General features: G+C 39.3%; 1 protein-coding gene across 10 annotated transcripts in view; it reads left to right on the top strand.

Moving 5' to 3' along the window:
- PPP1R42 (protein phosphatase 1 regulatory subunit 42) overlaps positions 1-23,215 on the top strand; it is a 70,579-nt gene that overhangs the window by 25,697 nt on the left and 21,667 nt on the right. For 5 of the 10 annotated variants that reach the window (XM_078352574.1, XM_054246311.2, XM_054246314.2 and 2 more), the window contains 2 exons: positions 10,611-10,697; positions 20,823-20,940. In XM_078352574.1, coding sequence (XP_078208700.1) covers positions 10,611-10,697; positions 20,823-20,940 — 205 coding nt within the window. The remainder of the gene's footprint in view (positions 1-10,610; positions 10,698-20,822; positions 20,941-23,215) is intronic. The other 5 variants (XM_078352576.1, XM_078352575.1, XM_078352573.1 and 2 more) reach the window with 1 other exon arrangement.

Raw genomic sequence — 23,215 nt, 5'->3', positions numbered from 1 at the left:
TTTGCTGAGAATGATGTTCTCCAGATTCATCCATTTCCCTACAAACGACACGAACTCATCATTTCTGATTGCTGCATAATATTCCATGGTGTATATGTGCCACATTTTCCCAATCCAGTCTATCATCGATGGGCATTTGGGTTGGTTCCAGGTGTTTGCTATTGTAAGCAGTGCTGCAATGAACATTCATGTGCATGTGTCCTTATAGTAGAACGATTTATAGTCCTTTGGATATATAATGAAATTGCTGGGTCAAATGGAATTTCTATTTCTAAGGCCTTGAGGAATCGCCACACTGTCTTCCACAATGGTTGGACTAATTTACACACCCACCAACAGTGTAAAAGTGTTCCTTTTTCTGCACATCCTCTCCAGCATCTGTTGTCTCCAGATTTTTTAATGATCATCATTCTATCTGGCATGAGATGGTATCTCAAGGTGGTTTTGATTTGCATCTCTCTGATGACCAGTGATGATGAGCATTTTTTCATATGATTGTTGGCCTCATATATGTCTTCTTTTGTAAAGTGTCTGTTCATATCCTTTGCCCATTTTTGAATGGGCTTGTTTGTTTTTTTCTTTTAAATCTGTTTGAGTTCTTTGTAAATTCTGGATATCAGCCCTTTGTCAGATGGGTAAACTGCAAAAATTTTTTCCCATTCTGTTGGTTGCCGATTCACTCTAGTGACTGTTTCTTTTGCCGTGGAGAAGCTGTGGAGTTTCATTAGGTCCCATTTGTCTATTTTGGCTTTTGTTGCCAATGCTTTTGGTGTTTTGTTCATGAAGTCCTTGCCTACTCCTATGTCCTGGACGGTTTTGCCTAGATTTTCTTCTAGGGTTTTTATGGTGCCAGGTCTTATGTTTAAGTCTTTAATCCATCTGGAGTTAATTTTAGTGTAAGGTGTCAGGAAGGGGTCCAGTTTCTGCTTTCTGCACATGGCTAGCCAGTTTTCCCAACACCATTTATTAAACAGGGAATCCTTTCCCCATTGCTTGTTAATGTCAGGTTTATCAAAGATTGTATGGTTGTAGGTATGTTGTGTTGCCTCCAATGCCTCTGTTTTGTTCCATTGGTCTATATCTCTGTTTTGGTACCAGTACCATGCTGTTTTGATTACTGTAGCCTTGAAGTATAGTTTGAAATCCGGTAGTGTGATGCCCCCCGCTGTGTACTTTTTGCTTAGAATTGACTTGGCTATGCAGGCTCTCTTTTAGTTCCATATGAAGTTCACGGTGGTTTTTCCAGTTCTGTGAAGAAAGTCAATGGTAGCTTGATGGGGATAGCATTGATTCTGTAAATTACTTTGGGTAGTATAGCCTTTTTCACGATATTAATTCTTCCTAACCATGAACATGGAATGTTTCTCCATCTGTTTGTGTCCTCTCTTATTTCATTGAGCAGTGGTTTGTAGTTTTCCTTGAAGAGGTCCCTTACGTTCCTTGTGAGTTGTATTCAAAGGTATTTTATTCCTTTTGTAGCAATTGTGAATGGCAGTTCGTTCTTGATTTGGCTTTCTTTAAGTCTGTTATTGGTGCAGAGAAACGCTTGTGATTTTTGCATATTGATGTTATATCCTGAGACTTTGCTGAAGTTGCTTATGAGTTTCAGGAAATTTTGGGCTGAGGCGATGGGGTCTTCTAGGTATACTATCATGTCGTCTGCAAATAGAGACAATTTGGCTTCCACCTTTCCTATTTGAATACCCTTTATTTCTTTTTCTTGCCTAATTGCTCTGGCTAGAACTTCCAGTACTATATTGAATAGGAGTGGTGAAAGAGGGCATCCTTGTCTAGTGCCAGATTTCACAGGGAATGCTTCCAGTTTTTGCCCATTCAGTATGATATTGGCTGTTGGTTTGTCATAAATAGCTTTTATTACTTTGAGATACGTTCCATTGATACCGAGTTTATTGAGGGTTTTTAGCATTAAGGGCTGTTGAACGTTGTCGAATGCCTTCTCTGCATCAATGGAGATAATCATGTGGTTTTTGTTTTTGGTTCTGTTTATGTGGTGAATTACGTTTATAGACTTGCGTATGTTGAACCAGCCTTGCATCCCCGGGATGAATCCTACTTGATCGTGATGGATAAGTTTTTTGATTTGCTGTTGCAATCGGCTTGCCAATATTTTATTGAAGATTTTTGCATCTATATTCATCATGGATATTGGCCTGAAGTTTTCTTTTCTTGTTGGGTCTCTGCCGGGTTTTGGTATCAGGATGATGTTGGTCTCATAAAATGATTTGGGAAGGATTCCCTCTTTTTGGATTATTTGGAATAGTTTCAGAAGGAATGGTACCAGCTCCTCTTTGTGTGTCTGGTAGAATTCAGCTGTGAACCCATCTGGACCTGGGCTTTTTTTGTGTGGTAGACTCTTAATTGCTGCCTCGACTTCTGACCTTGTTATTGATCTATTTATAGTTTCAGCTTCCTCCTGGTTAAGCTTGGGAGGACACAGGAGTCCAGGAATTTATCCATTTCTTCCAGGTTTACTAGTTTATGTGTATAGAGTTGTTTGTAATATTCTCTGATGATGGTTTGAATTTCTGAGGAATCTTGGTGATTTCCCCTTTATCATTTTTTATTGCATCTATTTGGTTGTTCTCTCTTTTCTTTTTTATCAATCTGGCTAGTGGTTTGTCTATTTTGTTGATCTTTTCTAAAAACCAGCTCTTGGATTTATTGATTTTTTGAAGGGTTTTTCGTGTCTCTATCTTCTTCAGTTCTGCTCTGATCTTAGTTATTTCTTGTCTTCTGATGGGTTTTGAGTTTTTTTGATCTTGCTCCTCTAGCTCTTTCAATTTTGATGATAGGGTGTCAATTTTGGATCTCTCCATTCTCCTCATATGGGCACTTATTGCTATATACTTTCCTCTAGAGACTGCATTAAATGTGTCCCAGAGGTTCTGGCATGTTGTGTCTTCATTCTCATTGGTTTCGAAGAACTTCTTTATTTCTGCCTTCATTTCATTGTTTACCCAGTCAACATTCAAGAGCCAGTTGTTCAGTTTCCATGAAGCTGTGCAGTTCTGGGTCGGTTTCTGTATTCTGAGTTCTAACTTGATTGCACTATGGTCTGAGAGGCTGTTTGTTATGATTTCAGTTGTTTTGCATTTGTTGAGCAGTGCTTTACTTCCAATTATGTGGTCAATTTTAGAGTAGGTGTGATGTGGTGCTGAGAAGAATGTGTATTCTGTGGATTTGGGGTGGAGAGTTCTGTAAATGTCTATCAGGTTTGCTTGCTCCAGGTCTGAGTTCAAGCCCTGGATATCCTTGTTGATTTTCTGTCTGGTTGATCTGTCTAATATTGACAGTGGAGTGTTAAAGTCTCCCACTATTATTGTGTGGGAGTCTAAGTCTCTTTGTAAGTCATTAAGAACTTGCCTTATGTATCTGGGTGCTCCTGTATTGGGTCCATATATGTTTAGGATCGTTAGCTCTTCTTGTTGTATCAATCATTTTACCATTATGTAATGGCCTTCTTTGTCTCTTTTGTTCTTTGTTGCTTTAAAATCTATTTTATCAGAGATGAGAATTGCAACTCCTGCTTTTTTTCGCTCTCCATTTGCTTGGAAAATCTTCCTCCATCCCTTTATTTTGAGCCTTTGTGTATCCTTGCATGTGAGATGGGTTTCCTGGATACAGCACACTGATGGGTTTTGGCTTTTTATCCAATTTGCCAGTCTGTGTCTTTTGATTGGTGCATTTAGTCCATTTACATTTAGGGTTAATATTTTTATGTGTGAATTTTATACTGCAATTTTGAGGCTAGCTGACTGTTTTGCCCGTTAGTTGATGTAGATTCTTCATTATGTTGATGCTCTTTAGCATTTAGTGTGATTTTGGAATGGCTGGTTCTGGTTGTTCCCTTCTATGTGTAGTGCCTCTTTCAGGAGCTCTTGTAAAGCAGGCCTGGTGGTGACAAAATCTCTGAGTACTTGCTTGTTCTCAAAGGATTTTATTTTTCCTTCAGTTATGAAGCTCAGTTTGGCTGGATATGAAATTCTGGGTTGAAAGTTTTTTTCTTTAAGGATGTTGAATATTGGCCCCACTCTCTTCTGGCGTGTAGAGTTTCTGCCTAGAGATCTGCTGTGAATCTGATGGGCTTCCCTTTGTGGGTGACCCGACCTTTCTCTCTGGTTGCCCTTAGTATTTTCTCCTTTATTTCAACCCTGGTGAATCTGAAGATTATGTGCCTTGGGGTTGCTCTTCTTGCAGAATATCTTTGTGGTGTTCTCTGTATTTCCTGCATTTGAGTGTTGGCCTGTCTTGCTAGGTGGGGGAAATTTTCCTGGATAATATCCTGCAGAGTATTTTCAGCTTGGATTCATTCTTTTCATCCCCTTCTGGTACACCTATCAAATGTAGGTTAGGTCTCTTCACATAGTCCCACATTTCTTGGAGACTTTGTTCATTCCTCTTTGTGCCTTTTTCTCTAATCTTGGTTTTTCATTTTATTTCATTGAGTTGATCTTCGACTTCTGATATTCTTTCTTCTGCTTGGTTAACTCAGCTGTTGAAACTTGTGCATGCTTCGTGAAGTTCTCGTATTGTGTTTTTCAGCTCCTTTAATTCATTGATATTCCTCTCTAAGTTATCCATTCTTGTTATCATTTCCTCGAATCTTTTTTCAAGGTTCTTAGTTTCTTTGCATTTATTTAAAACATGTTCTTTTAGCTCACAAAAGTTTCTCATTATCCACCTTCTGAAGTCTAGTTCTGTCATTTCGTCACAGTCATTCTCTGTCCAGCGTTGTTCCCTTGCTGGTGAGGCGTTTTGGTCCTTTGTAGGAGGTGAGGTGTTTTGGTTTCGGGTGTTTTCCTCCTTTTTGCGCTGGTTTCTTCCCATCTTTGTGGATTTATCCACCTGTCCTCTGAGTAGTTGCTGACTTTTCGATTGAGTCTCTGAGTGGATGCCCAGCTTGTTGATGATGAAGTATTTCTGTTACTTGGTTTTCCTTCTACCAGTCTAGCCCCTTTACTGTATGACTGCTGAGGTCCACTCCAGGCCCTGCTAGTCTGGAGTGCACCTGTAGCAGCTGCGGAACAGTGAGGGATGCTACCAGTTTCTTTTTCTGCTATCTTTGTCCCAGAATGGTGCCTGCCAAATGTCAGTCTTCTGGATATAGAGGGGTCAGGGAGCTGCTTGAGGAGACAGTCTGTACTTTATAGGAGCTCAAGTGCTGAGCTGTGAGCTCTGTTGTTCATTCAGGGCTGTTAGGCTGCTACATTTAATTCTGCTGCAGCAGAACTCATAAAAAAAAAAACCTTTTTTTCTCAGATGCTCTGTCTCGGGGGGTTGAGGCTTTCTTTATGAGTGTCTGTTGCGCTGTCCTGCCCAGCTAGGAGGCAGTCTAGGCACTATTTGCCTGCCGAGGCTCTGCCCTGCTGGTGTGAGGTCTGCCCTTTTGCTGCAGACTCTGCCCTGCTGCTGCGGTCTCTGCCCTGATGCCATGGGCTATGCCCTGCGGCAGGGTCTCTCTGTTGTGGCGGGTTGCCTCGGCAATGGCAGGCTGCATCAGCAATGGGCGTTTACCTCAGTAGGGGCGGATTGCTTCGGTAATGGCAGATGCCCCTCCCCCACCAAGCTGCACCGTCCTTGGTGTAGCTGTACCCACAGTGAAACTCTCCACCCGGAGCATTTGGAATCGCTGTTTTGTTTGTCCCACTGCGCTGGCCCAAATGCCGTTTCCCTGGAATCTCCTGGCCTGGCTCACTGTCCAAGTCCCGTTCGATCAGATGGGTATGCCAATCTGCCCTCTCAAGACTCAAATTGCTGGTTCAACAGGGCACCCAGACCCATGCACTTTGTGCGGAGCGCTGTGGAGCACCGCTGCGCTGTAGCGCCGACCGCCAGCTGCACCAGCCAAAACCTCTTCGCTGGCACCCCACATCTCTTTTATACCTGGGAATTTCCCTGTTCTGTGGGCAACAAAGATCCGTCTGGAAATGCGGCCCTGACTCACCCTCCACACATTCACCGAGAGCTTCAATCCTGGGTTGTTCTCACCGCACCATCTTGAGTCCGCCCCTCTTTTTTCTTTAAAAAAAAAATAAAAATAAAAAAAGAAGTTCTCAGACACAGGCCACATGTCTAGCTTTGAATCAATCACTGTGGCCAGGATGATGGACTCTTCTCTTTGTTGAGTCCTGGTCAAATGTTCACCTTGAGTACTAGTACCATGAAGTAGGCTCTACCCAAATTGCATCAACTAAGATGTGATTCTTAAAAAAAAAAAAAAAAAAAAAAAATCAAATGATACTCTCTGGAAGAAACACACTTTATATATAAAGATATATGAGTTAAAAATAAAATTATGAAAAGTATATATTGAAAACACAAATAATATGAAAATGAGATGGCTATATTAATGTAAAATAAAATAGATTCTAGGACAAGAAATATTATCAGAGATATATAAGAAAAATTTATAATGATAAAAAGTGCCAATTCTTCAAGAAAACATAACAAGCCTCAAAGTTATGCTCTTTAGAATTACAAACTACATGAAGTAAAAATTCACAGAAGTGAAAGGGAAATAGACAAATCCATAATTATAACAGAGATTTCAATATTTGTCTCTCATTGGTTGACAGAACCAATGGATAGTAAACTGGTAATGATATAAAAGATAGATGTAACCAACCAATTTGATCTAATTTACTCTATAGAACATTCCACCTTATAATAGGGGTTAGACTATCAAGAGCTAGATGCAGTGGCTCATGCCCATAATACCAACACTTTGGGAGGCTGAGGCAGGTGGATTTTTTAAGCCCCAGAATTCAAGAGCAGCCTGGGCAACATGGTGAAACCCTGCCTCCACTAAAAATACAAAAATTAGCCAGGCATGGTGGTGCACGTCTGTAGTTCCAGCTACTTGCGAGACTGAGTTGGGAGGATTGCTTGAGCCCCAAAGGTGGAGGCTGCAGTGACTGAGATCACACCACTGCACTCCAGCCTGGGCAATGGAGTGAAACCCTGTCTCAAAAAAACAGAATTATCAATGATAATCCATATGAAATAAAACAAAGTCCATACACAAAGAAAATTAGAAAAAACTTGATTGGAAGGAAAATGAAAACAAAACATTTGAAAATTTGTGAGATATATTAAGTTAGTGCTTAGACGGAAAGTTATGGTTTTGAACACTTATAGTAGAAAAGAAGAAAAATTATAAAATGACAACAAGAATGAGGGAAAAATACAAGCAATAATGGCAATAAATTTAAGACGAAGAAAAATTAAAACAATGCTCTAATCTTGTACTTCAAGCAGCAAGAAAAATAAATGCAAATTAAGGCCGGCCACGGTGGCTCACATCTGTAATCCCAGCACTTTGGGAGGCCAGGTGGATCATGAGGTCAGGAGATCAAGACCATCCTGGCCAATATGGTGAAACCCTGTCTCTACTAAAAATATAAAAATTAGCTGGGCATGGTGGCATGTGCCTGTGGTCCCAGCTGCTTGGGAGGCTGAGGCAGAAGAATCACTTGAACCCAGGAGGCAGAGTTTGCAGTGAGCCAAGATCATGCCACTGTACTCCAGCCTGGGTGACAGAGTGAGACTCCATCTCAAAAAAAAAAAAAAAATTGGCCAGGCATAGTGGTGCCCATCTATAGTCACAGCTACTCAGGATGCTGAGGTGGGAGGATCACATGAACCTGGGAAGTAGAGGCTGCAGTGAGCTGACATCATATCACTGCACTCCAGCCAGCAGGGGGAAACAAAGTGAGACCCTGTCTCAGAAAGAAAGAAAAGAAAAAAAAGAAAGAAAAGAGAAACAGGGACTACTTCCCAACTCATCTTATCAAACCAGCAATATTACAAGAACACTATAGAGCAATATACCCCGTGAACAGAGAAGCAAAAATCCCTACTAAAATATTAGCAAATCAAATACAGCAATATATAAAAAGATAACACACAATGACCAGGTGAGGCTTATCTCAGGAATGCAAGATTGTTTTGGCATTCAGAAATAAATCAATATAATTTACCAACCAGAATAAAGGAGAAATATATGATCATCTCAATTGATGCACAAAATGCATCGTAGTCAGCACCATTTATTGTTTTAAAAATCAACAAACTGTAAATAAAGTAACTTAACCTGATAACAGACATATATATATAATCTACATAACAACATACTTAATGATAAAAGCCTGAATGCTTTTCCTAAGATTAAGAATATACTATATTTATTCAGCCTTACACTAGAAGTCTTAGCTAGTGCAATAAGACCAAAAAATGAAACAAATGGCATTACTTAAAAAGGAAGAAGCAAAATATTCTTTATTTGCAGACTACGTGATAGGGTATGTATAAAAGGATGAGAAATCCGCAAAAAGCTATTAGAACTTATGGAGTGAATTTAGCAAGGTCAATATGCAAAACGTAACTGCATTTCCATTTACTAGTAATGAACTAGAAATAAAAAATTTTTAAATGGCATTTATAACTTCATCAAGATACATAAAATACTTAAAAGTACATTTTTAAAAATATGTGCAAGAGCTGTATATTAAAAATACAAAATGTTTGAAGAAATTAAAGAAGATCTATATAAGTGGAGAGAGGTACCATTTTCATGTATTAGCAGACTGCATTCTTTTTCTCTGGTTTTTATTTTTTATTTTAATAGACTTTATTCTTTAGATTAATTTTAGGTTCACAGCAAAATTGAAAGGAAATTACAGAGATTTCTCATACTGCCTGCCCTTACACATACATGGTAGAAGATTTTGTATTTTTAAAGTGCTAATTCCTTCTCAATTGATCTATACATTCAAAACATAATCCCAATCAATTATCTCAGATTCTCTTCTTTTAGAAATTGACAAAGGGTAAAGGGTAAAAGTTCATCCCAAGACTCCATCCCTACAAATCAATCCTAAAATTTATAAGAAAGGGACCCAGAATACCAAAGCAACATTGGTAAAAATAACCATTTGGTAAAACTATCATGGGCATGGTAACTCTGCCTATAATTCCAGTACCTTGGGAGAATGAGGCAGGAGTTTTCTTGAGCCCAGGAGTTTCAGACCAATCTGGGCAACATAGCAAGACCCCTTCTCTAAAAAATGTTTTTTAAAAAAATTAGCTGGGAATGATGGCGTGTTGCCTGCAGTTCCAGCTACTCAAAAGGCTGAGGTGGGAGGATTGCATGAGCCCTGGAGGTCGAGGCTACTGTGAGCCATGATCTCACCACTGCACTTCAAGAGCAACAGAGTGAGACCATGTTTCTCCAAAAAAAAAAAAAGCTAGGCACAGAGGTTCTCATCTGTAATCCTAGCACTTTGGGAGGCTGAGGCTAGAGAATCACTCCCCAGGAGTTCAAGACTCCATCCCTACAAAATTTTTTAAGAAATTAGCTGGGTGTGGTGGCACATGCCTGTGGTCACAGCTACTCAGAAGGCTGAGGTGAGAGGATTTCATAAACCCAGGAGGTTGAAACAGCAGTGAGCCATGATTGTGGCACTGCACTCCAACCTGGGTGTCTGAGTGAGATCCTGTCTCAAAAATAAAATAAAATACATTTGGAGAACTTACGCTACCTGATTTCACAACTTTAAAGTTACAGTAATCAAGGGAATGTGGCATTGACAGGATGGACATAAAGATCGAGGAAATAGAACAATTTATAAGTAAACTCGCATATATGGTCAACTGATTCTTAACAAAAGTTCCAATATTTCTTTTTCTTTTCTTTCTTTTCTTTTTTCTTTTTCTTTTCTTTTCTTTCTTTTTTTTTTTTTTTTTTTTTTTTTTTTTTTTTTTTTTTTTTGACACAGAGTCTTGCTCTATTGCCCAGGCTGGAGTACAGTGGCACAATCTCAGCTCACTGCAACTTCTGCTCCCGGGTTCAAGCAATTCTCCTGCCTCAGCCTCCTGAGTAGATGGGATTACATGCATGTGCCACATACCCAGCTAATTTTTGTATTTTTTTTTTTTTGTTAAGTAGAGATGGGGTTTCACCATGATAGCCAGTCTGGTCTTGAACTCCTAACCTCAAGTGATCCACCCACCTCAGCCTCCCAAATGCTAGAATTACAGGTGTGAGCCACTGTGCTCAACCAAAAGTTCCAATATTTCAATGGAAGAAAGGATAATGTTTTCAACTAATGATGGAACAACTGGATATCCAAGTAGGAAAAGTGAACTTTTACCCTTTACCCCATGCACAAAAATTTACTCAAAATGGACCATTCCAAATTTAACTGCTAAAATATAAAACTTCTAAAAAACAATAAAGATTTATTTAAAATAACACAAAAAAACACAACCCATACAAATTAAGTATTCCACCTAAACAGGAGAGCAAACTAGGAAAGGTAAGACATGGTATCTAGAAAACAGTAAAAAAGTTAAGGAAATTCACAGAAGTGAAGGTAAGTCCTAGGAAAGCAGCTGTACAGTAGGCTAGAAGGCACCTAACCCAAGTTGCAACAGACTGAATTGTGGTAAGTACATAGAAAACCAAGCAAATAAATAATTAGGCAATTTTAACTCTAGGGAAAATAAGAAGCAATCCTAGTGTACTATGTAGTTTAGCTGTGACTAATACTTAATTGAGCTTACTAATATTGTTATTGAAAATTGGCCAGGTGCAGTGGCTCACGCCTGTAATCCCAGCACTTTGGGAGGCTGAGGCAGGAGGATTGATTGAGCTCAGGAGTTCGAGACCAGCCCAGGCAAGATGGTGAAACCCTATCTTTACAAAAAATACATTAATATTAGGCAGGCATGGTGGCACATGCCTGTAGTCCCAGCTATTTGGGAGGCTTAAGTGGGAGGGTCGCTTGAGCCTGTGAGGTCAAGGATGCAGTGAGCCATGATCGTACCACTGCACTCCAGCCTGGGTGACATAGTAAGAACCTGTCTCAAAGAAGAAGAATACAGTCACTGAAAATTAATTAACAACGTTGTTTAACTCTATTAACATAGCAGGAGAAGGGAAGTGTAGTATGGGTCAGAGGTAGTACTTATGAGAATCATCATTTTTTTTTTTTTTTTTGAGGAAGGGAGGAAGGCAGGAAGGGAGGGAAGGAGGAAGGGAGGAAGGAGGAAGGGAGGGAGGAAGGAAGGGGTGAAGGAAGGAAGGAAGGAAGGGAGGAAGGGGGGAGGGAGGGAGGGAAGGGAAGGAAGGAAATCAAGCAATGAGAGAGACATTGCCGACCTGGATCTAGAGGTTTACAAGTTGATTTCTTTCTTATTTTCTTTTTTTTTTTTTTTGAGAGAAGGAAAGAAAAAAAATGAGTAAAGGAGAGGGAGAAAGAGGGAGAGAAAGAGGGAGGGTGAACAGAAATATTGCTTTATTCTGAAAAAAAATGGGTATTAATAATGGCCAATCAATGTTTCATTTAAACCGATGAGTAGGTGTGATGTGGTATTGACAAGAATGTATATTTTGTGTATTTGAAGTGGAGAGCTCTATAAATATTTATTAAGTTTACTTGTTCCAGATCTGAGTTTGAGTCCTTGATATCCTTATTAATTTTCTGTCTCATTGAATCTAAGTCTCTATGTATCTGGGTGTTAGGATCGTTAGCTCTTGTTGTTGCATTGATCCTTTTACCACTATATCTTTGTTGCTTTAAAATCTATTTTATCTGCTACGAGAATTGCAACTCCTGCTTTTTATTTATTAATTTATTTATTTTTGCTCTCCATTTGGTTGGTAAATCTTTCTCCATCCCTTCGTTTTGAGTCTTTGTGTATCCTTGCATGTGAAACAGGTCTGGATGTAACATGCCATTGGGTTTTGACTGTGTCTTTTGATTGGGGGATTTAGTTGATTTAAATTTAGGGTTACTGCCATTTGATGTTAACTGGCTGTTTTATCCATTCGTTGATGTAAATTCTTCTTTATGTTGGTGCTCTTTACTTTTTGGTATATTTTTAGAAAGGCTAATACTGGTTGTTTCTTTCTGTGTGTAGTGCTTCTTTCAGAAGCTCTTGTAAAGCAGGCCTGGTGGTAATAAAATCTTTGAGTACTTGCTTGTTCGTAAAAGATTTTATTTTTCCTTCAGTTGTGAAGCTTAGTTTGGCTGGATATGAAATTCTGGGCTGAAGGTTCTATTCTTTGAGGATGTTGAATATTGGCCCCCACTCTCTTCTGGCTTGTAGAGTTTCTGCTGAGAGATCTGCTGTAAGTCTGATAGGCTTGCCTTTGTGGGTAACCTGACCTTTCTCTCTGGCTGCCCTTAGTATTTTCTCCTTCATTTCAACCCTGGTGAATCTGATGATTATGTGCCTTGGGGTTGCTCTTCTTGAGGAATATCTTTGTGGTGTTCTCTGTATTACCTGGGGTTGAATATTGACCTGCTTTGCTAGTTCAGGAAAATTTTCCTGAATAATATCCTGAAGGGTATTTTCCAGCTTGGATTTATTCTCTCCATCTCATTCAGGTACACCTATCAAACGTAAATTTGGTCTTTTCACATAGTCCCACATTTCTTGGAGACTTTGCTCATTCCTTTTTATCCTCTGTTCTCTAATCTTGTCTTCTTGCTTTATTTCATTAAGTTGGACTTTGACCTCTGATATCCTTTCTTCTGCTTGAACAATTCGAGTGTTTAAACCTGTGCAAACTTCTTGGAGTTCCTGTATTGTATTCTTCAGTTCCATTAATTCACTTATATTCCTTTCTAAGTTGTCTATTCTCAATAGGATTTCATCAAACCTTTTTTCAAAGTTCTTAGTTTCTTTACATTGGGCTACAACATGTTCTTTTAACTCACAGAAGTTTCTTATTATCCATTCCTTGAAGGGTGATTCTGTTATTGGGATGCACTCGTTCTCCATCAAGCCTTGTTCCATTGTTGATGTGGAACTGTGATCATCTTTAGAGGGAGAGGCGTTCTGATTTTTAAGTATTCTCAGCCTTTTTACGCTGGTTTCTTCCCATCATTGTAAATTTATCCTCCTGTTGTCTTTGAAATTACCAACTTTCAGATTAGGTCTTTTGATTGGACGTTTAGGTTGTTAGTTCCCAGGGCCAGAACAGCGGCGTTAAGACTGATGGTGCTTTTCTGCCCAGGATTCTCCTGTCTGGCTTCCTTCTTGTGTCTGAAATAGGCGACTCTGCCTTTCCGGAGCTCCAAACCTCGGTCAGAAGGGAAACCAGTCTCGTTTACTCTGCGCGGAGACCTGCCGCGCCGAGGGGCCACCACAGCCGCTGCGCCGGCTTCAGGAGTTGTGCTGGGGGCCCATGTGGGTCCTCCAAACCTGGGTCAGAAGGGGAGCCAGCCCTGTTTGCTCTGCTCTGAGAGCTGCCTCACCGAGGTGCCGGCAAAACCACTGCGCCGGCCACAAGAGTTGTGCTGGCGACCCGTGTGACTCCTCCACTGGGGATCTTCTGTTCCGTGAGCGACTTGAATTTGTCTGAACATGTGGCATCCTCTAGTACTCTGTGCTTTAACTGAGAGCTGCAATCCCGAGATGTTAGCCATCAGCCATCTTGGATCCTCTGCGGAGAATCATCATCTTTCATAGTAGAAATTTAGTAGATAAATAAGATTTAAAAATCAAAAATAGTCATTTTTATTTAGAAATGTGGACAGAAATGTGTGTAGAAATACCTGAAGAAGCTGAAAGTGGTTTTGTTTAAAGCCCTAACATACTCTTTAAGTTTTGTTATAAACTCTATAATCTTATTTGATATTTTAACTGTGTTGATTATCCCACTATAATTTTTTTTACATAATTTAAATAGAGAATGGTTGGTGAGGAAACTTGATTAATATAATCTTGTTATTGTGTATCACCATATCCCTCATTAGACTGAATGTCTTTGAGAGCAAGGAATGTCTTTGAGAGCAAGGAATTTTTATTTATTGACTTCAGGGTTACCCAGAGCCCAGCCCAGTGCTTGGGACATAGCAGGCACCTACTGTATGTGTATAGAACAAATGAAGAAGGGCACAAAAAGTATTCTGGAAAAGGAATGCAAACTATTCACTGAGTTCCAGCAGTTGGTATATACCAAAAGTTGCTTTTTCCTCCTATAGAGTGAAGATATCCAAAGAGTAAGAGTAAAATCTTAAATTGTTTACTTCCACCATGAAGACACAAACAATTAAAAATGTCTAGACACAGGTTCTTGGCATTCTGAATATAGACATTTCCTGGGATATATTTGAAATGTGCTTTTTGTGGTTCATTTTAAATAATCTTCTGAAGGCTTAGTCAAAGGACACCTTGAAGCCTAGCATCAGAATATTAACTCATTTCTCTGTATGTATTCCTGGGGTCGGTATCTCTATATTTGGCTTTAATTTTTTCATTCTTTTTGTTCCCTGACATTGTCCAAAAGCTACTGACATCAAAGCATATGCTATAGGGGAAAAATCTCTCATGCCATACATAAGGTCACTGACATCTATCCTAAGAGTCGTCAGCAAAAGACAGCTTTGTGCCATGGGGAAAAAGAAGTGGACATCATTAGAGAATCCTAACAAAACCACTATAATTACCCAAGGTTTTTAGCACCTAGAGCAGCTGCTTTTATATGAACATAAGTTCCTTTACTGTAACTACAGAAAGCACAGGAAATAACTAATGTAGTTCTTACATAGGAAATTATCATTTTAAGTTCTTACTTTTGCAGTTAATTTACCATTATCTGTAAAAGTAAAAATTCAAAATTTAAAATCAATATTCAGTTGGGTTTTTAGGATGAACCTTAGTCACACTTATTGTATTAAGTATTATAAATATTGTAATAGATTACTCAGTTCTATGAAACTCCTGTTAATCAATCCTGCAGATAGATTTTGTGAAGTATTATAAACTACAACATGTTAGTAATTTGTGTGTATTTACAAATTGTCTTCTTGTAGTCCTGTTCCATCAAACTGAATTTATATACCTTTTGGCATAGGAGATACATTTTTAAGTGACTTCTTTAAGAAAACATGGAAAAATAATAATCCCTTAGGATGGTTAAAGAATTTTAAATCTTTCAACCAAGATTCTGGTTCAAGCAGTGAGAAAGACAGATATTTAAAGGAACACATGTAGCAAAGAAAAGTGCTACCAAGGGACTGAGCTCTTGAGCTCTGTGGAAAGAAAAGAGAGAACTGGGTCACTGGGAAATATAGGTATTCTGAAACAATGCCATGCCCTAGCTTACTGAGGTCCTAGAGCCACAAGGTAGTGGCTATATTAGAGGCTGAGGCACAAGATATGAATCTGTGAGAAGCTGGATAGTCAAGCATCTTTTGTCCCTCCTGCTGCTTGAGATTTCATTCCCTTTCCTCTCCTCACATCTTTAGACCCACAACTGCCAAGGACTCCTTACTACCAAGATCCTCTAACTCTGCCTTCATCTCTCCTATTCCTTAGTCCAAAGCTGGTCCAGGGCAGGGATTTCTAGATAGTAGGGTATAGAAATGGAGAGAAGGGACAGAGGAGGAAATAGAAGAAAAGAGAAGATAGTCTTTCTTTTCGCTCTTTCCATGTCTGCAGCACCTCTAATTAGCAACTCCTTCAAAAATGGTTCCATCTTATTTCTCCCTGTAATTCCTATCCTGCTTCTAGCTTAGGCCACTTGCCCCTCTCCCATTCATTCATTGATTCATTCATTCATTGATTCATTCATCTCTTCTTATACATTCATTGAAAACACCTACTATGTGGCAGTACTTTAGACAATGGAGGACACAAGAGTGAGCAGAAAACAGATATGATCTCTGGCCTTGAGTAACTCTCGACATTCAGGGGAAGAGAAAATTAAGCACATGATCATCCCCAAACAAATATAAAATTGAACAAGTACCACAAAATGAAGTATGTGGCTCTGAGAGCCTATTATAAGAGAGGGATCAGCCCTAGTTAGAGAGTCGCTAGAGGCTTCGCTAAGGTAAGGACAGCCGAGTTCTAAGAGAAAAAAAACACTTATCAGCAAAGAAAACAGCATGTGCCAAGGTCCTGGGGCAGGTGGGAGCATGGCAAATATAAGAGATAAGAAGCTGAGATAGTGAAGGTGGAAAATAGTGCAGAGGCCAGTGGGTAGATGGGCCACATAGGTCATGAAAGGGAGTTTTGTCTTTATCCTAAGAACAATGAGGAGCCACTGGAGGTGTTTTAGCCAGGTGTGAAGTAACTGAAAATTAGCAGTTTGAAAAGATCTGCATGGCTACAGGGCGAAGAATAGACTGGAAGAGGCCAGCCTAATTACAAAGTGAGAGATGATAGAAACTTTAATAGGGTAGGGATGGAAATGGAATGGACAGATTGGAGAGCTGTTTAGGAAGTAAAATGGATAAGACTTGGTTGTGAGTTGGATGTAGGGAGCATAGCAGAAGGAGAGGTCAGGAGTGATTCCCCTCGGCTTCTTGCTTTGCACAATGGGAAAAAGAGAAGTAAAGAGTCAGGTTTGAGAGATTGTGAGTTTTGGTCATGTAGGGTTTGAAGTGCCTTTGAAATGTTCCAGATAAAATGTCAAGTACATAATTGGCCATATGAGGCCAGAATTCAGAAGATAGATGAATGTGAATCTTCAGTGTATTGTTTAAGTGGTCACTGAAACTACCATCATCAACCAGACTGCCTACAGTGGAGATGGGAGAGAGTGCAAAGAAATGCTTAGTATGGGTTCCCACATAATTTGTTCCTCCTCTCGTGAATACGTGACCTTTCTTTCCTTAAGGTAACAGAAGTTTGACTATTACCAATGTGGCCATTCTTTCTCTATAAGGGGTCTAAGTATAAATAGAGAAGGCAGTGGGTTACAGGAGGCAAACATTTTTCTAGCTGTGATTTTACATTTTGCTGTGATCCAGGGCAGGGAAGCAAACACTGTTTGGAAGGAATAAACATGGATTATAAAAAAGGAATCAAGTGAATTGGTCCCCAGGGGTCACCACCTGGGACACATCCTCCTGCTCTCCAGTGGGAGCTCATGCTCTCTGGAAACGTGCTGATGCATTATGGAGAGGACTGTCACTGCACAGATGTTCTTATAGTACTGCTTTTATGAGATGTGTTCTCAGTTCTCGGTATGTGGCTGAGATTAGCGATTTGAAAAGATCCACATGGCTACAATGTGAAGAACAGACTGGAAGAGGCCAGGCTAGTTAGGAAGTGAGAGATGGTGGAAACTTTAATAGAGTTTTCCCCAATGTATGAAACAGCCGTTTCATATATGGGGGATTTCTGTAGTCAGAGGTTTGTTACTTGTGGGGTCAGAGATTGATGAAGGATCCACGGAGCCTGCAAGAATGTAGAATCACAAAGCCATGAAGGGAGTGGTGAGCAGGGTAAGATATTCCAAAGAATCAAGACTGAGAAAGCATGTGATTGGCAATGTGTGGATCAGTAATAACGTTAGCAATGCCTTTTCAGTGGCACCAGGTTGCAGGAGTACCCAGTGGTTGAAGAAGCAACCAGCTGTTCTCCACACTCTAGCCATGAGTGGCCTAGGCCAACCCCAAGTAGGGACCTAGACCAGCAGTGGCAGCAGCAGAAATGCAGCATCTAGCCTTGCTTCTGTCTCAGACCTAACAAATCAGAACCTGCATTTAAATAAGATCACTCAGGATTCTTAAGCACATGGAAGTTTGAGAAGCACTAGTATGGATCAGTCTTCAAGAAGTTTGGCAATGGTAGGTAAGAGACAAAATCCAGATAAGAGGGAGATACTAGAAATGGAAATGGAAGAGAGAGAAGAGCCCAAGAAGAAAAGGCTGGAATCCAAAGAACTAATTAACCTGGGGAGAGAGGTGTGACTCTTCCTTTGTGGAGGAAAATGGAAAAGAAGAATGGAAGAGAAAGTGTGAAACCAAAGGTAGATAACTGAGAAAACTTTGTGGTCAGATGGCCAACTTCTCTCCAGTAAAATTGGTGGCAAGGTCAACCGTTGAGAAGGAGAAAGAGGTTTTAAGCCAAATGACACTCCATTGTTTAGAAACTCCTTTAACTTACAGGGGTCTACTTTAAATGACATTTACTTTTGGTTAACATGTCTTTGTATGTTTTTCCTTTTACCTCCTTTAAACAGATATGCATCAATGTATAAAAATTATTAACTACCTTAACAACAATTTACAATAAAACTTTTGGATTTGTGCAGGTAGTCTGATGAGGCTAAGTTGAGCCATGAACTTCACTAGGGCCAGCATTATATAGCTTGCTGACATTATTAAGTCAAATAAATATCATGGCTGCAACAATGTATAAAACTTGAAGAACAAAAAAAAGTTTAATCTTTACCTACAGTTTTTAAGTCTGTAAAGTCTGCTAAATCAATCCAATGATCTGAAAAGTTCATCTCAAAGTCAGATATATTAGTGATTTACTTCATTGGTTTTCTGATGGCCATTTATCATGAGGTATAGAATCTTCAGTATGAATGAGGGAAATAAAAAACTTGACATCCTTGACTCTTATATAAACTAAATATCTGATTTATAAGACACAAATGAACAAACTTCTAAGGCCTGTCATGTTTTTTCAGTTTCTAATTTATTCAACCTCGGCTCAATATTGATCCTGACAAGCAGAGTAGCCCAAAGATAAATTTATTCATTCCACAGTTGAGTCAAGAACAAGCCAAAAATTATAGATTTTCCCAGGCAGATGATGACAGGCCGTCAAAGGGATGACAAATGGCTGTCTTTAGATTTATTAAGAATGGTTGGTCCAGACATTTCCGATAAAAATTGGAGGATGCTGGTCAGATACAGGTTCATCAGTGGTCATCATTAATGGTAGAGAGAACACTGCTGCGCTGCAGACACCTATACAGGAGCTTAGGCATCAGCCCTGCAGGGGAAATAGAATTTGCTCCTCAGTATTTTGCAGCACTCCTCTAAGTGATAGCATGACATGATCATTTATCAAACAGAGACTGTCCAGAAAAGTGTCTGCTTCCTTTAGTAACTTATTGAAGAACAGGAAAGTGAAAGCTTTTTATTAAAGACAGGAAGGCAATGAACAACCAGAGCGTATCCAAAGGGTAATCGTATTTCAGCACAGGATTAGTTTAGTCTTAAATAAACATACACTGGAGGGAGTATGTCGAGGGTCATTTATCAAGTAAGGAACAATTAACAAAGCTCTAAGCACTCTTTTTATCTATATCAATTTAAAGTTCTCTAATTGTCCTTACTAACTTTTAGATGCTGGGCATCACATTCGACACTGTAAAAAAATGTGATACACAATCCCTTCCTTACAGGTTTTTAGAGTAGGAGAAATACAATGTAACTCTCACATAAAATAAGATAGCTGTGGCTGTATTAAACACTGACAAACAAATAGTGTTGGAGAAGGCATATTCCAGAGTCCAGAACTGAAGGCTGAAGTTACATTTATAAAGATAACTTTCTTATAAAAAGTAAACTACTTATTTGTCAGTAGGTCAAGAAGCTTCTTCTTCTTTACTTAAAATGTTTTCACTCTCTGTTAACAAAAATTAAGCGAAAGGGAATTAGTTAAGAGATAGCAGGGTGGGCAAACCAGCAGAGAACTGACACTTTTATTACTTGCTTTGTTCCAGGCACTTTATATGCCATGGCAACTAATCTTAATTAACCTCGTGTGATAGATGAAGACATACATTTGCCTAAGGTCACACAGTCAGCAGCAGTGCCAGGAAGTTTAGTATTGCCAGATATTTTTAAAAATAATGTCTTACATTTTCACATAAATTATTTATTTGAATCCCTCAAAGTCTAGCACAGACTGAATTCAGGGTATATATCCAAAGGAGTGAAATTACTATTTTAAAAACCTCATCTGCGCTCCTGTGTTCTTTGCAGCAATATTCACAATAGCCAAGACATGGAAACAACCTAAATGCACTACTTTTGTCGAGTAATTCATTACAGATTAAATGTATTTGATTTTAAAAATAAAGAACAGAACTTTGAGCACATATAAGAAATACTCAAAGTGTACTTCATTTTCATTAAATAGTAGTTAAAATATATTTTTTAGAAACGAGGGAAGGGGAGAAAGCAAGAAATGACAGACAAGGTACTGGGAAAAGAGTGACATTGGATGGGAAAAGAAACCCAAAAAGGAAGCAGAGGCTATGAAAAGAGCAAACTGAGACAGTTCGTTAAGTGCCATTAATCTGTTTTCCTCACATTTATTTGGGTTATAGACCATGGAATAATTTTATTATTCCTTGAAATATCAATGAGCTGTTTTACTTCTTGTAAGCTATAAAAACATGCAAATATGTATGATGTATTGTAAAACAAAATTATACTCACAGTACAATTATGACAATTAAAAATATGTGCCCTCCCAAAAGTCCCTATGCTCAAAATTAGAAGGATATATAGCAACATATTAAAAGTGATCTTTGCATAGTATGAATACAAATGATTTTTCCCCCTTCTATATTCCCCTTTCGTAGGTGTTTGTTTTTTGTTTTTGTTTTTTTAACAGATTTAATTTGTAAAATAAAAAGCAACAGTAAGCATTGCTTACAATCGCAAGGGACTGCTTACTCACTACCCCTTAATTGCCTAATTTGTAAATTTCTATGAGCTACACTAAGAATAGGACATCTTCTGCAGGAAAAAGCTTTTTCTGAGCTGCAGTGGGGACCATTTAAGGGAGTATGATGGGGAACAGTTGTGTGGCCCTCAACTTAGGACCTCAGTTTTTGCCTCATCTTTAGTGCCTTCTATTATGAGTATAGATTGTTTTATTCAAAATTTAGTTATTATGCACATTCTAAGTATGTGGCTCTGAGCTAGAACTCCACAAAAACAGCAATTACCTTTTAAAACAGTAAACTGACACACTAGAGGTATTGGCAATTATGAAATGCTTGTGCTTTGCTTTTTCTTCTCTTATAGGATTTGGAGTTTTTACTGAACAAGTTGATGAAGCTGTGGAAAATTGATCTAAATGGAAATCCTGTTTGTCTCAAACCAAAATACAGGGACAGGCTGATACTGGTGTCCAAATCACTGGGTACGTATTTATATTAATATAATTTTTAAGAGAATAACACCTAGTTAACTTTTTAGTTATTTTACTGGCAAGCTTTCAGAAATATAAATATGACATCTGGATCTGTGAAAATTGTCGATTTTCAATTCAATATTTTGAATAAGAGCAAAAGCTAAAATTGATAAATAAAGCATGAAAAGCATCTGCTTTTCAGAAATAATGAATTAAAACACCTAATACTTATTCCTTAAAGAGAATATTTTATTGCCAATAAAAATGGTTAGCCATAAATGCGTAGAACTTGCTGACCCTTTGCCAAACTTTTGTTGACATAAATCCTTTGATGATCTCAAGAGACTCCTTAGCTCTTGGTTCTGTAGATAAAATTGATCGAGGTTTTCATTGCTTGACATCTGCCAAATGTTACCATAAGAACATAGAGGAATCCCTTTCATTTGATAGGGGAGCAGGCTGGGAAGACCCTTTATGAGATCCTTACAAATAAGAACATTCCTGAATATGCACTATACTGGGGGAAATGGACAAAAGCACTTTATTAATAGTTACCAAGTGACATAGCATCAGAGAGACGAGCAGTGACCTCTCATGAAGGCACTGGTTTACTGTGTCCTGCAATAAGTAATATGGGAGTCATTTTATGTTTTTTAGGTTATCCAGTCCTCACCAAATAGAGTGAAAACCCACATATTTGGCTTACCTAGCATGAGTGGAAACAAATTTTTTATTGAGAGCAACTTATTAAATTAAATAAATCTCATAGGTCTATGATCTTGCATCCATTACCTGGCTCCCAATTTTGAACCATTTTCACACCTATTAACCTCAAATAAGATCATTTGTGGCCACGCAAAGTGTCTCATGCCTGTAATCCCAGAACTTTGGGAGGCGAAGGCGGGTGAATTGCCTGAGCTCAGGAGTTCAAGATCAGTCTGGGTAACACGGTGAAACTCTGCCTCTACTAAAATACAAAAGAATGGCCTGACATGAGGGCCTGCACCTATGATCCCAGCTACGCAGGAGGCTGAGACAGGAGAATCGCTTGAACTCGGGAGGCAGAGGTTGCAGTGAGCCAAGATCATGCCATCGCACTCCAGACCTGGGTGACAGAGCGAGCCTCCGTCTAAAAAATAAAAAATCATTTGCTAAAAATGAGATGAAATCAGGTTAACTGAGGCACAGTTTCCTAGTCATTCCTCACCGCTGTTTAGGACATTAACATGAGGAAGAAGAGATTACAGTAAAAGACTTGGGCCGGGCGCGATGGCTCACGCATGTCATCCCAGCACTTTGGGAGGCCAAGGCGGACGGATCACGAGGTCAAGAGATAGAGACCATCCTGGACAAAATGGTGAAATCCCGTCTTTACTAAAAATACAAAAATTAGCCTGGTGTGGTGGCATGCACCTGTAGTCCCAGCTACTGGGGAGGCTGAAGTGGAAGAATCGCCTGAACCCAGGAGGTGGAGGTTGCAGTGAGCCGAGATTGCACCACTGCAGTCCAGCCTGGCAACAGAGCAAGACTCCATCTCAAATAAATAAATAAAAGACTTGGAATTTCCATTCCTTATCTTTATAACATATTTTTAAAATTTGTATTTATTACATATATCCCATCCAAAAATATACTAACAAGCTATATAATTATTAACAAAATAGATCTGGAAAGACATCAATAAATATAAGTGGCTGGAAAAACTGAGCATCAGAGAATGACCTTTACAGTAGAGACAGGGTTTCACCATGTCGGCCAGGCTGGTCTTGAACTCCTGACCTCAAGTGATTCACCCGCCTCGGCCTCCCAAAGTGTACCGCGCCAGACCTGCCACCTCTGTTAAATAAGGGAGCAAAGGTTAAGGAGGGATGGCTAATTCTAGTGACCATGATTGTGAAAGAATTTACTTTCTATCAGAAAGGCTGTGTTTGAGCACAAACGAAAAAGCTTCACTCTTCGTTCCAGCAAACGTTTACTTTTGCGCAGTTATTCTCCTTATGAGGAAAACTACAAGTAGCCCAATTTCCGCTTCAGGATGTTGAAGACATTAACTTGACAGAAATCTAGTTAATAGGTTTGGCCTGGGAAACAGAAAGCAAGCAAGCCAGGGAAACTTCGGTTCTGCGATGCATGTGCTCTGCCTCGAAGTGGCAAACACGGGCACAAATTGGCTGCCTGACCCTCCCTGCTCAAGCATTGGGAGACAGTGGTGCGGCAGCAGCCATGGCTGTAGCGACGGTAGGTCGTAGGGCAGTAAGATGGTTTCAGGTTCTGGTTTAACGTT

This window comes from Callithrix jacchus, chromosome 16, assembly GCF_049354715.1.
Source record: "Callithrix jacchus isolate 240 chromosome 16, calJac240_pri, whole genome shotgun sequence".
Classification (NCBI taxonomy): domain Eukaryota; kingdom Metazoa; phylum Chordata; class Mammalia; order Primates; family Cebidae; genus Callithrix; species Callithrix jacchus.
Note: the sequence above shows the minus strand (reverse complement) of the source record. Positions and strands in the feature narration are given on the sequence as shown.